The 14,009-nt window shown below is 23.1% G+C and overlaps 2 protein-coding genes across 2 annotated transcripts; both read left to right on the forward strand.

The window, feature by feature from the left end:
- Positions 1-7,275: 7,275 nt before the first annotated feature.
- KL911_005369 (uncharacterized protein) lies at positions 7,276-7,800 on the forward strand (the record flags this gene model as incomplete). The annotated part of the gene is made up of 1 exon (XM_043200763.1): positions 7,276-7,800. One exon carries the CDS (start codon positions 7,276-7,278, stop codon positions 7,798-7,800), a length of 525 nt encoding a protein of 174 aa, XP_043051880.1.
- An 18-nt stretch (positions 7,801-7,818) lies between these two features.
- KL911_005370 (uncharacterized protein) lies at positions 7,819-8,073 on the forward strand (the record flags this gene model as incomplete). Its single annotated transcript, XM_043200765.1, has 1 exon — positions 7,819-8,073. One exon carries the CDS (start codon positions 7,819-7,821, stop codon positions 8,071-8,073), a length of 255 nt encoding a protein of 84 aa, XP_043051881.1.
- Between the last annotated feature and the right edge of the window lie 5,936 nt (positions 8,074-14,009).

Here is a 14,009-nt window from a genome sequence, read left to right on the forward strand (position 1 = left end):
AAAAATATTATTTCTATTTTGCAATTAGGTATGGTGTACGCTATGGGATCAATTGGTTTCCTTGGTTTACTTGTATGGTCGCACCATATGTACGTAGTCGGCTTAGATGTAGATAGTCGTGCATACTTTACATCAGCTACTATGATTATCGCTGTTCCAACAGGAATTAAAATTTTCTCTTGAATCGCTACTTTATATGGTGGTTCAATTAGATTCACAACACCTATGCTTTATGCATTAGCCTTCTTATTCTTATTCACAATTGGAGGTTTATCAGGTGTATTACTATCTAATGCTTCATTAGATATTGCATTCCATGATAGAAAAACTCAACCTTTGAACAAAAATATTAATAATTTCTTTATTTTAGGAGATAAAGATAAAAATTCCTTTTTTAATATTAAAACATTATTAAACAAAAAATTATCTTTTACTCAAATTCAATATATTCAGCAATTTTTTGTAGGTTTATTGGAAGGAGATGGAAGTATTCAAGTTAACCATTGACGAAAAATTAATTTTCAATATAGATTTGTTATTAAATTAAATAATTTAGAACATAATAATTTAATGTTAAAATTAATTGCTAAAACTATTAGTGGTAAAGTTACTTTAACTAAAGATGAAAAATTTGTTTTATGAACTGTTAATAATAAAAATGATATTAATAATATTATACAAATATTAGAGAAATATCCATTATTAACTTTGAGAAAACAATGTCAATTTGCATTTTTAAAATTATGTTTTTTTAAATCAAAATATAATCTTTCTATTGAAGAATACTTAAAATTACGAAATATTAAATATAATTTAGATATTTATTTAAAATATCCGGATATTCTTAAAACTTTTATAAATATTGATATAAATAATCTACCCATTCATTTTAAACCATGATTATCTGGTTTTACTGAAGCTGAAGGTTGTTTTTCAATTAGAAAAAATAAAAAAAGTATTTCTTACTCTATTTCTCAAATAGATAACTATCATTTATTGAAAGTTATTTCAGAATATTTTGGTAGTTTTAATAAAGTTAGAAACATTAAGAATTTAAATTTAATTGAAATATTTAATAAAAATATATTAAAAGAAAAAATCATTCCTCATTTTGATAATTATCCTTTATTAGGTAATAAAAGAAATCAATTTATTGTATTTAAAAAGGAATTATTATAATATTTTTACAAAGGTTTATATGTGTCATGTTGTCATACCACTATATAAATAGAGATATACTATTTATGGTTATATAATAATAATATATTATATAGCTAACGGTGAAATCTAATATGTTTAATAAATGCTTAAACAATATCAAATATATTTTTGAATATTAGACAATACCGTGGAAACTTTTAAATTTTTAAAAGGATCTGTAGAGACTATACGTGGTAATATCAATATTAATTAAGTTTAATACGATATAAGATATAGTCCGATCTATTACGTGAGTAATATTATATATCAATTATTTTTAATTGCCGATTATTAATGACATATTATGTAATCGCGCATTTCCACTATGTTCTATCTTTAGGTGCTGTATTCAGTTTATTTGCTGGATATTACTATTGATCACCTATGGTTACAGGATTATATTACAATAATAATTTAGCTAATATTCAATTCTGATTATTATTCATCGGAGCTAATATAACTTTCTTCCCAATGCATTTCTTAGGATTAAATGGTATGCCTCGTCGTATACCTGATTATCCTGATGCTTTTGCTGGATATAATTTAATTAGTTCATTTGGATCATTAATTTCATTGTCATCAGTCGTTCTATTTGCGTATGTAATTTACGACCAATTAGTAAATGGTATTCCAAACAAATCATTAAGTACTAATTCATTACTTAAAAACCCTGATTTCTTTGAATCAAATAATATCTTTACAGGAAATGAAATTAAAGCAAACTCTATTGAGTTCTTATTAACACATCCTCCTCTATTCCACCCATTCAATACTTTAGCTATCCAATCATAATAATATTCATTATATTTATTATTTGTTATTTTATTTTTTTTTTATTTCAATTATCTTTATTTTTTAGCCTTATTTCATAGAAAATTTTCAATTTTTGATTAATTCTTTAAAAAATCAAAGGTATCTATCTTTAAATTTTTATCAATTTTTTAAATTAACTTATTTTACCCCTTTTTATTAAATATTTTATTTTAAAAATATAGAGGTTAATTAACTATTAAATTAATTTTATATATTTTTTTTATATTTTTTATTAATATTTTATTAAATATAAAATACTATTTCATTTACCATATTTTATTACTCCAATCATAACAATATACCTTATATAATATATCAAATATATGATATATAAACATAATATATGATTATAATGATGTCTCTTATTAGTTAAATATTTAAAATATGAAGTCATTGTGGTGGAATTGGTAGTCACAATATACTTAAAATGTATTGCTTTTTATAGCGTATAAGTTCGAGTCTTATCAATGACAATAATAAAAATTAAATAATACTTATTTAAAGTAAAACAAATAAGCACAAATAAGGAAAACAAATTAATAAAAAATATATTTTTAATAACATGAGCCGTTGACTAATCGGTAAGTCCCTTGTATTTGGAGCAAGTTTATAATAGTTCGAATCTATTCGGTTCAATAATATAATCTATATATTGTAATTATAGTAGTAGTATAGTATAAAAGGGATGGTAGTTTAATTGGTAAAACGCTTGACTTTTAATCAACTTATATTCGGTTCAACTCCGGTTCATCCTATTTAAATTACAATTAATTCATATTTTTGTCCTACAAAACAAAAGTAACTGACTGTGACTAACATATATGATTTTAATTTATCTTACAGTCATTATTAAATAATGATTTAGAACATAGAAGGTAAATATAATTTAATCGGTTAAAATGAGTCATTGTGGATGACTAAATCTGAGTTCAAGTCTCAGTATTTACCCAATAATATCAATTATATTAAATAGAATACCTTAATCCTTTAAATTAAAAAGTAAAATATTTATCTATTATTACAATATAATAACAAAGAGATATTAAGTTAATATAGTTTAACTGGTTAAAACAAGTGCTTCATAAGCATTAAATGTTAAGTTCAAATCTTACTATTAACTAATTAAGTCCATAAATATATTATTATCTTATTTTATATTCTTATTTTTATTTTTTAATAATGAGAATATATTTATTATTTTATAATAATAGGTAAATGCCTTAATAAGAAATTTTAATAAATAATATGAAATCGAGATTTAATAAAATAGTTAATAAAATGAATTGATTAAATATGAAAGAATTTTTACGCTTAATTATAAGTAAATTATCAAATAATTCAGCTAATATTCAAAATATTAAATATAATATAATATTATTATTACATTTATTTGAACATACTTATAAAAAGAAATATGAAGCATTAAAAAACAAACAAATTGATTATTTAACAAATACAAATTTAAATTCAAAATTAGTTAAATTTAATCATATCAAAAATTATCGTTATATAATTTATAACTTTAATAAATATGAATTATATAAATCAATGTTAATATCACGTTTAACATCTAAATTAATTTCAGATTTAATTAATATGATTTACATTAATCAAAAAAATATTCCTAGATTTGTTAATAATTTTATTTACATTGTCATTAGTAAACCTAAAGTTAAAATTAATTTATCTGAAGTTAAGATAATATTTTACTATTATTTACCTGGATATAAACCAAGTATATTATTATATAGAACTTTAGCATACTTTAATAGTTTAAATAAAAAAAAATTAAGTGCTAAACTTTTATCAAACAATAAAAATATTAATTATTTTGATAGTTTATTCAAAATGAATACTCTTAAATATAATTTTATTGTTAACATAATTCAAAATGTTCTAAAATATAGAGATAATAAACACTTTACTCAAAACCTTAACAAGATTTTAAATTCAAAAAGTAGTAATATTTATAATGTAACTTTTTATAATTTACTAACTTATAAGTTTAAGTATAAAATTTTAAATTTATTTGGAATTGATTTTAATCGTAATATCATTTCACGTTTCTACATTAAAAATATTATGAGTAATTTATTTAAATCTAAATTAGCAGAAGCTAAGTCTACTCAGTATAAAGTATATAACAATATTTATTATTCATTAAATAACAAAAATAATATTAATTTATATTCATCTAATTTATTACCTCAAAAATTAATAACAAATGCTTTAAATGAGTATTCAGATGTTATTAACAAACTTTTATTTCCATTTAATTCTAGAAATAATCCATGATTATCAATTGATTGATTTAGAAGAAAACATGTACATAGAGGATTAATAAATATAGCAAATAAAACATTAATGAGTCCTAATTTCTCAGATATCACTATTAATAATAATACTATTACTAATATTAATGAAATTAAACAACAATTAATTTTAAGTAAACGTCATCTACATACAAATAATAATAATAATATTCCAAATTATTTACAGTTAATCGTCTTTTCAATTAATCGTATATTTGGGAGATTAAATAAATCATCAATTGGAGATAATAAATGGGAAAATTACAAATTAGCAAATATTCTAAGTAAATTCTTTAATAATAAAAAAATCAAAATTGTACCAATTCAACTAAAATATGAATATAACAATATTGATATCTTAATGAAATTAATCAAAAATAGTATGGATGATGAAAATCAACGTAATATTGATAGAACATTTAGAAAAGTATTAATTAATCGTAGATTAAATTTAGAATCATCAGATAAAATTTTAAATTTAACTAAAACAAGAAAATTAACAATATTAAAGGATATAAATGACAAATTATTAAAGATGAATAATAAATTACAAAATATTAATTTAAATAGTAATTTAAACAATTTTAATTATAAACCACATAATGATGTTAAAGAATTATTAACAATAAAAGATCAGAAGTTAAATTTAAGTGAATTTTTACTAAATAAATATTTAGTAGGTATTGAATTTGGATATAAAGGTAAATTTGGATCTAGTTGAGGTAAACGTAGATCAAATAAATTCTTACTTCAAAAAGGTACTTTCCGTAATTATCTTATTGAGTATGGACAAATTAAACATCAACAATATAAATTAAATTACATTAAACCTGGTGTTTCAAAAGGTTATATTGGAAAACATACTTTCAGTGGTAAAGTTGGAATTAAGCTAGCTTTAAATAGAATTTAATACTTTATATCTCTTTATCTTTCTTATTATTTACCCCCCATATATTTAATATATAAATATATATTATGAGATATAACATGTTTATATAATGGAAAATCAACTTATTTATTGTAAAATCAAAAGATGTGAGAGGACATAATATCATTATTATTTAATATAGAATATAAAATTAATAATAGATAACAATAAAAATACGTAACTAATAAATGAAATATTTATAATACAAGAATGACAGTTAATATAACATGATAAATATATTTTATAATATATATTATAAACAAACCAGATAGATGCCGAAAGGTTAGGCACCTCTTTTGGGTAGAGGCCCAAGTTAGTTCGATTCTAGCCTATCTGATAATTAACTTAATAAATTACTCCTTTAGTTTAATTGGTTAAAACATATTACTTCTAATAATATAATTAACGTTCGATTCGTTAAAGGAGTGGAAACATACAATTAATGGTTTAATTGTTTAATATATAAACATAAATATTCGAAATATAACTAAACTAACTAACTATAATAATTATTGTATTAAATGGAACTTAGTTAAAGGGTTATAACATGAGTTTTACACACTTATATTACTGGTTCAAATCCGGTAGTTCCTATTATATAACAATGAATTTAATAAAGTTATGAGCATGATGTTGGCTCAGGTTAAACGTTTTCTAAGGACATCATACATGCAAATCGAACGTTTATTAATAGGTTATATTAAGATATTTCTTATTAATAAAAGTGGTGTGAAGGTGAGTACGATTGAAATCAGAACTATTAATTTGATTAAAATATCAGATAATTCATAAAGAATATAATGTATATTATTATATAATATATGTATATTTGTTAATAAGTCGAGTCAATTTTGGAATAGGTAGTAGGTGATATAAGAGATCGACCTAGCCAATGATCCATAGTCAATAATCAAACGTTATAATGACCACATTGGTAATTAAATATATCAATATTAATTATGTCACTTATATTATATATAACATATAATGTATGGCATAATATACAGCAGTAGGGAATATTAGACAATGATCGAAAGATTGATCTAGTTACTTAGAAAGATGAAGCTTATGATAATTTAATTATTAGAATTATATTTTAATAATTTAAATGGAAAAATAAGAATGAAAAATATAAAGTCTGGTCAATCAATTAATAATGATAATTGATATGATTATGTCCCAACAAAGAGTAGTGCCAGCAGTTGCGGTGTGCGACAAGTAAAGCTCTTTTATGTAATGTTTAGTTATCTTTTGATAATGTTAAACTAGATGCGTAACACATCTATACCTATCCAAATATGCATTATTCGAAAGGATTTTGTATAAAGCTTTGGAGACAATGTAATCGAAGCTAATTAGTCACAAATTAGTTAGAAGCTAGGTAGTTGATCTATGGTCAGCGTAAGCTAATATATCGACGAGTCCTCTTTAAGCTGGACCATACTTTGTGATCATATAGTATGGAGTGAGAATGTTAAATCAGATCATCGCGTGCTGATTTTGTTATAACATATATTCTCAGGGGAAAAGATATAGACCTAAGGATCAAGAGTGCATAATTGGGAACTTGGTAAGCCTTGTACTCACTTTAATAAATCTTATTCTTATTAAAGAGGTTATCTATAAATTATAACTGTCACAGGTTATTCGGAAATGATAATAACGAGTCCATGGTAGAAGACTTCTTAAAAAGCAAAGGCTTATTTGTAATGAATAAGATAGAATCTTTTATGATTTAACTCGAGAGAGTGCTGACTTAAGATATGAGTGCCGAATCTTCAATTTTAGTTGATTTATGTAATACAATTTGGCTACCGTGATAGCAATATATTCTATTCTTTTAATTAAAGGATATTTGAAAAAAGCTAAGCAATCTATTCTTAAATGAAATTTTGCTTTGTTAGCAAACTTATTCTTAATTGATAAATTTGCAATATTTTAAATTAAAAATCAATCATGTGAAACTTAAACAAATTGTTTAAACACTTTGGGATAGACATATCTCAATGTGATAAATTCATTATGAATCAACAACTAAAAATTGCAGAAGCATGGAAAAAAGGGGACAAAGATAAAGTTCTTAAATTACAAGAGGAATTAGTAAAATCAACAATGACTATTCTTATGGCTATAAATTCTGTTATGTCTAATCGTGGAGGTAAAACACCTGGAATAGATAAGAAACTTTATGATAATTATACTGACCTATTATTATTAGTAGATGAGTTAAGAGAATTAGATTCTTATAAAGCAACTCCTGTAAAAAGAATTTACATTCCAAAATCAAATGGTAAACTTAGACCTTTAGGTATCCCTACCATTAAAGATAGATGTGTACAAGAATTGTATCGGTTAGCTTTGCTACCTATTAGTGAAGTTAATGCAGATTACAATTCATTTGGTTTTCGTCCTGGGAAATCCCAACGAGACGCTATTACAGCTGCTGTTTATTCTTTAATGCCTTATTCCGAAAAGGGAAAAGTTTATCCTAGATTTGTTCTTGATGCGGATGTCAAAGGTTACTTTGACAATATATCCCATGATTGAATACAATCAAATATTCCTATGAATAATAGGATATTAAAAGAATTTTTAAAGGCTAACTTTATTGAAGCTAAAACACTCAAACTCGTTAAAACTGATAATGGAGTACCACAGGGAGGTATCATATCACCAATCATATCTAATATGGTGTTAGATGGTTTATATGATCATATAATTAAAGATTTAACTAGAAGGGGTATAAACTCTAGTAGTATTAAGAATACGAAATTTGTCAGATATGCTGATGATTTCTTAGTAACCTTCCCATATGACTGAATGGAGAAACACATTAGAACTAGTATTAATAATTTTCTAAAACCTCGTGGTGTGATTTTAAATGAAGATAAAACAAAAGTATTAGATACAATGTCAGAAGGTTTTAAAGGGATTCCATTTTTAGGGGTTAATATAATTAAGACGCATAAAAACGTTCTCGATAAGAGACCTTTACTAAGTGAAGGCTTAACTCATAAAGATTTCCTAATATTGGTTAAACCTCAACAATCCAAGATGAATGATCTAATCAAACGTATTAAATCCATTTTAAAAGCTAATCCAGGTTGATCTTTAGAACAGATGATTTCTGAACTTAATCCAATTTTACGTGGTTGAGCTAATTATTATGCTATTTCAAATGGATCTCAAGAATTTAGAACTATGGATCAAGTGATATGAAGAGTCGTAATTAGATGATTAGGAAAGAAATATTCCCTAAAATCGTTAAATAAGATTACTGAGAGGTTCTGTATTAAAACACAGGATCACAAAAGTAAAACGACAATAGGTTATATAAATGAAAAGGGTATGAAAATAACTCTATTCGAACTTTCATCAGTAAAATGAATTAGAAAGTATAAAATCAATAGAGTAAATATTTTCAAAGACTTGAAAACCTAGTTATTTAATTAGTCTTAAGTAATTTAAAATGTATCTAAAATCCTTCTTTAGAATGCTAATATCATTCTTAATTGAATGAGAAACAGAGGGGCTTGAGCTGTATACTATGAAAATAGTACGTACAGTTCTGAAGGGGGGAAAATCCGTGAGGATCTACCTATCCTGCTTAGACTACGGGGGCTTACGTTAACCAATAGTTGGCTTAAAGCATCCGCAGGTGATATTGAAAAAATATTAGAGTTATTTTCGGAAGATATTGAAGAATTATGGGAAGATATAAAAAGTTGTGATGATAATTCGACAATTAAATATTGAAAATTATATTTCTAAAATAACTGACACTCAGGGATTAAGGCGTGAGTAGCAACTCGGATTAGATACCCGACTAGTTCACGTTGTAAACTATGAATGCTATTGATTATATCATGATTTTTATCAATCTTTTAACAATATAAGTGAAAACTTAAGCATTCCGCCAGACGAGTATACTCTCTAGAGTGAAACTCAAGACAATAGGCGGTTACAGGAATATGCAGTGGATTGTGTTTTTTAATTCGATAATACACGATAATCTTACCATCGCTTGCATTATTTATTCTATTTAATTTATTTCTATTTTTAGTTTTAAATTAAAGGAATATTTAACAAATGTTACATCGTTGTTGCCAGTTCGTGCCTTATGGTCTTGATTAATTTCTTGAACGAACGCAATTCCTTTTCTATACAGGTTTTGTTTACATAAAACTTAACTAAATATAGATTTAATTGTTAATCATCTTTGTGATTACTTTTTTTTTAGGAGCTACAACAAATCATGATGACTTTTATGTGATGGGCTAAAGACGCAATACAAAATCTCGTACAAAGCCTTATTAGACTTAAAGTATTATTATACTTTTCATTTTAATTATTTGGTTAAAACGAGATATCCAATATATCTTTAGAGATATATATATAATTTGGATTATCTTCTGAAATTCGAAGATATGAAATTGGAATTGTTAGTAATCGTATTTGATCGGAATACGGTGAAATTTATAACTGTTTCGTACTAATTACTCATCATTCGCTGGAATTTCGAATATATTATAGTCTACATTACCTATTTTATTAATTTTATAATTAATATTATAGATTTTATGTATTGGCCGTCATATCCTAGAATAACCAGTGAGAAGTTGAAATACAGTTACCGTGGGGGAACCGGCGGTGGTTTGTGATACAAATTTGAGAATCCTTATATTATTCAACATATATAATTATATATTATATTATATCAAAGGGAAGATCTTCAATGTTGGTATTTGAAGCTGACCTGTAAATTCAGTGATATTTTTATCTTCATACGTTCGATTCGTATTCTTCTCAATTTAATTTGACTCATTATCTTAAATTAATTATTATTTCTTAATTGTTAATTAATTAAAAAAGGGAAAATGATTAATAATAATATTATTAAATAAAAAATATATTTATTTAACTTACTAAATTTTATTAAATTTATATTAATGTACATCGATTTTAATTTATTAGATATTTCATTATTAAATTATTATATTTTAATTAGTAGTACTACTTTTGAATCACTTGGAATACTTATTGGTAGTATTATACTAGTTATTAGTGAATTATGATTTATTAATTCACAATTGTTCAGTATTTTATATACTATTATCTATGTAGGAGCTGTTGTTATATTATTTGTTTTCATTTTATCTGTTATTAATAAAAAAGAAGAATATCAATTTCAATATACTAGTTTAATCATCTTTATTACTATCATTATTTTAGATGATTTAAATTTCACATACTTTGATATCTCAAATAATATTCAAAATATAACACACATTTATGATTATTATAATTTATTTAATATAAATATTTCCTCAGATTTATCCACTATAGGTAATCTATTATTTACTGAATTCTCTTTTATATTATTATTAACTAGTTTAATCCTATTATTAACTATTTTAGGTATTATTGTAGTTATTTATTAATATAATTATCTATTATTCTTTATCCTTCTCTTTATAAAAATAATATAAATATTTTAACAATATAAATTATATATTTTAATTTATAAATAATTATAACAAAATAATTTAAAACAAAAAAATGCAAATATATTACATTGAATATATATCAATATCAATAATATATATAGTAGGAATACTATTATCTGTAGCTTATTTAACTGTTGCAGAACGTAAAACTATGGGTTATATGCAAAGACGTTTAGGACCTAATGCTATAGGTTATTATGGTTCCTTAACTGCTGTTGCTGATGCTCTTAAATTATTAATTAAAGAAATATTATTAGTTCATAATGGAGAAATTATGTACATTATTAGTGGTCCATTAATTACATTATTTAGTGTTTTTTTAAGTTGAGCTATTATACCTTTATATAAAGGGATCACTATTTTAGATAACGAATATTCATTAATTTTATTATTAGGTACTGGTTCCATTGGTGTTCTTGGTACTGTAATTGTTGGTTGAATGTCTAATAGTAAATATACTATTTTAGCATCTATTAGAACTACTGCACAATTAATTAGTTATGAATTAATTTTAACTACTATTGTATTTATTATTATTTTCTTTACTCATTCACTTAATATTGAATTAATTATTGATTATCAATATTATATATGATATATAATACCATTATTTCCATTAATGATTATTTATTTTATAGCTTCTTTAGCTGAAACAGCTAGACCTCCATTTGATAATATTGAAGCTGAATCTGAATTAGTTTCTGGTCATATGACAGAATTGTCTGCCTCACCTTTTGTTATTTTCTTTTTAAGTGAATATTCATCCATTGCTTTAATGTCAGTTTTGACTTCTATTTTCTTTATTGGAGGTTATTTTCCGTTTATTTATCTTAATATTCCTTATATTTTCTTTGATTTCTCTAATTCTCATTTTAATTTATTATATCACTTCTTTGATTCATTATATTTCTCATCTTTCACTATTATTAAAGCTAATTTCTTTATGTTTACATTTGTATGAGTTAGAGCTTCATTCCCTAGATTGAAATTTGATTTATTAATTCACTTTTGTTGATATATTTTATTACCATTATTATTTGCTATATGTTTATTCATTCCATCCATTATTTACACATTTAATGGTATTAATATTTAATGAGATATTTCTATTAAAATATATTTTTATATTAAGAAAAAAAAGGGGTAATAGTTTAATTGGTAAAACGATTGCTTTGCAAGCACTTAATCCGTGTTCGATTCACGGTTACTCCAATTAATTAAATTAACTATTTATATTTTTATAACAAATATAATATTCTAATCTATTTTAGATTAAATGGTTCTGTAGCTTAATTGGTAAAGTCTTATCTTGTCACGATAATGGATATCCGTTCGAATCGGATTAGAATCGTATTCCTAAGTTTTATTATATCATAATTATAATAATAATAATAATATATTTATTATAAATAAATTTTATTAAAAGGAAATTTTATCACTGGTAAGATAAGTTACTTGCTATGTAATGGAGAAATCTTGATAGGTTCGAATCCTATAATTTCCGATTATTATTGTAAGCAACCCTATCCTTTAATTCAATTGGTAGAATATTAAACTACGGATTTAATAATACTGGTTCGAATCCAGTAGGGATTTTTATTTAATAAATATACTAATTATATTTAATATAGTCAAAATTAATCATTACTAGAATATAATAATCTACTTTCATTATTATTAAATTTTAGATAATATATTATTATATAATACTCTTAATGTACTTTTAATTTCTTATTTTTAAATAGATTTTTAGTTAAATACTAGTTTATTAACTTTAATTTATTTAATTATTAAATATAATGCATTATTTATTATTATTTAACGTTATTTATGTAAATACAATAATTATGTTGTATAAAACATATTTAGTCAAAATTACACAATATAAAAAATTAATTAGTCAACTATTACTTATATTATTAATAATAGACTTTTATTATATAATATATAATATATATTATATGGACATTAATGAATATGGGTATATTAATATTATTGAGATATTTTCTATTAATATAGGTTATGATACTATCAGTATAATATTTTTTGTATTAACAATATATTTAGGTATTATTAGTATAATAAGTAATTGAGAAAATATATCAAAGAATCTAAATCAATTTATGATATTATTAACAATATTAATATTATTAATGAGTATAAACTTTATTTGTTTAGATTTAATAAGTTTCTATATATTATTTGAAAGTACATTAATGCCATTATTTTTAATTATTGGTATTTATGGTGGTAACAATAAAAATAAAGCAGCATATTATATATTAATATATACATTATGTAGTTCACTATTTATGCTATTATCTATTATATTAATATATTGTGTTTATAATGATGTTGATTATATAAGTATAAACAATAAAATTATATCAATAGAGTTACAAAGCTTATTAATTATAGGATTTATGATTGGACTTGGTGTTAAAACTCCTTTAGTTCCTATTCATACATGATTACCTTTAGTTCACTCTGAATCTCCTTTAGGTGGATCTATTTTATTAGCTGGTATTATTTTAAAATTAGCTATTTATGGTATTATTAGATTATTATTATCCAATATTTCTGAAGTTATATTAATATATACTCCTATTTTTTATGTCATTGGTATTATTACTATTATTTATAGTAGTTTAATTACATTACAACAAACTGATTTAAAAGTTATTATTGCTTATAGTTCTATTAGTCATTTAGCTGTTTGCATTTTAGGAATCTTTTCTAATAATTTATTAGGTCTCTCTGGTTCTCTTTTATTATCTATTGCTCATGCTTTTGTTTCTCCTGCTTTATTCTTATTGGTTGGTGGAGTTCTTTATGACAGATATCATAATCGTATTTTATATTATTATCAAGGTTTAGCTCAATTTATGCCCCTTTTCTCTATTTACCTCCTTTTATTTAGCTTTAGTAACTCTGGTACTCCTTTATCTTTCAATTTTATTGGTGAATTCCTTTCTTTATCTGGTATCATTATTAATCACAAATTTATTGGATTTTTAGCTACTTTTTCCATCATTCTATCAGCTTCATATCAAATGAAATTAACTAATAAATTATATGCTGGTATTTTCTCATCTTACCTTACTATTACTTATGATTTAATTTATAGAGAACATTTCTTATTATTCATTTTATTTATTCCTACTCTACTTTTTGGTATTTTCCCACAATATATACTTAACTTCCTTTTATTATCCTTAAATTCTCTTATTTATACTATCATTATTTAAT

Source organism: Ogataea haglerorum (assembly GCF_019207285.1).
Source record: "Ogataea haglerorum isolate 81-453-3 chromosome Unknown 81-453-3_NODE_23_length_21248_cov_826.037032, whole genome shotgun sequence".
NCBI lineage: Eukaryota > Fungi > Ascomycota > Pichiomycetes > Pichiales > Pichiaceae > Ogataea > Ogataea haglerorum.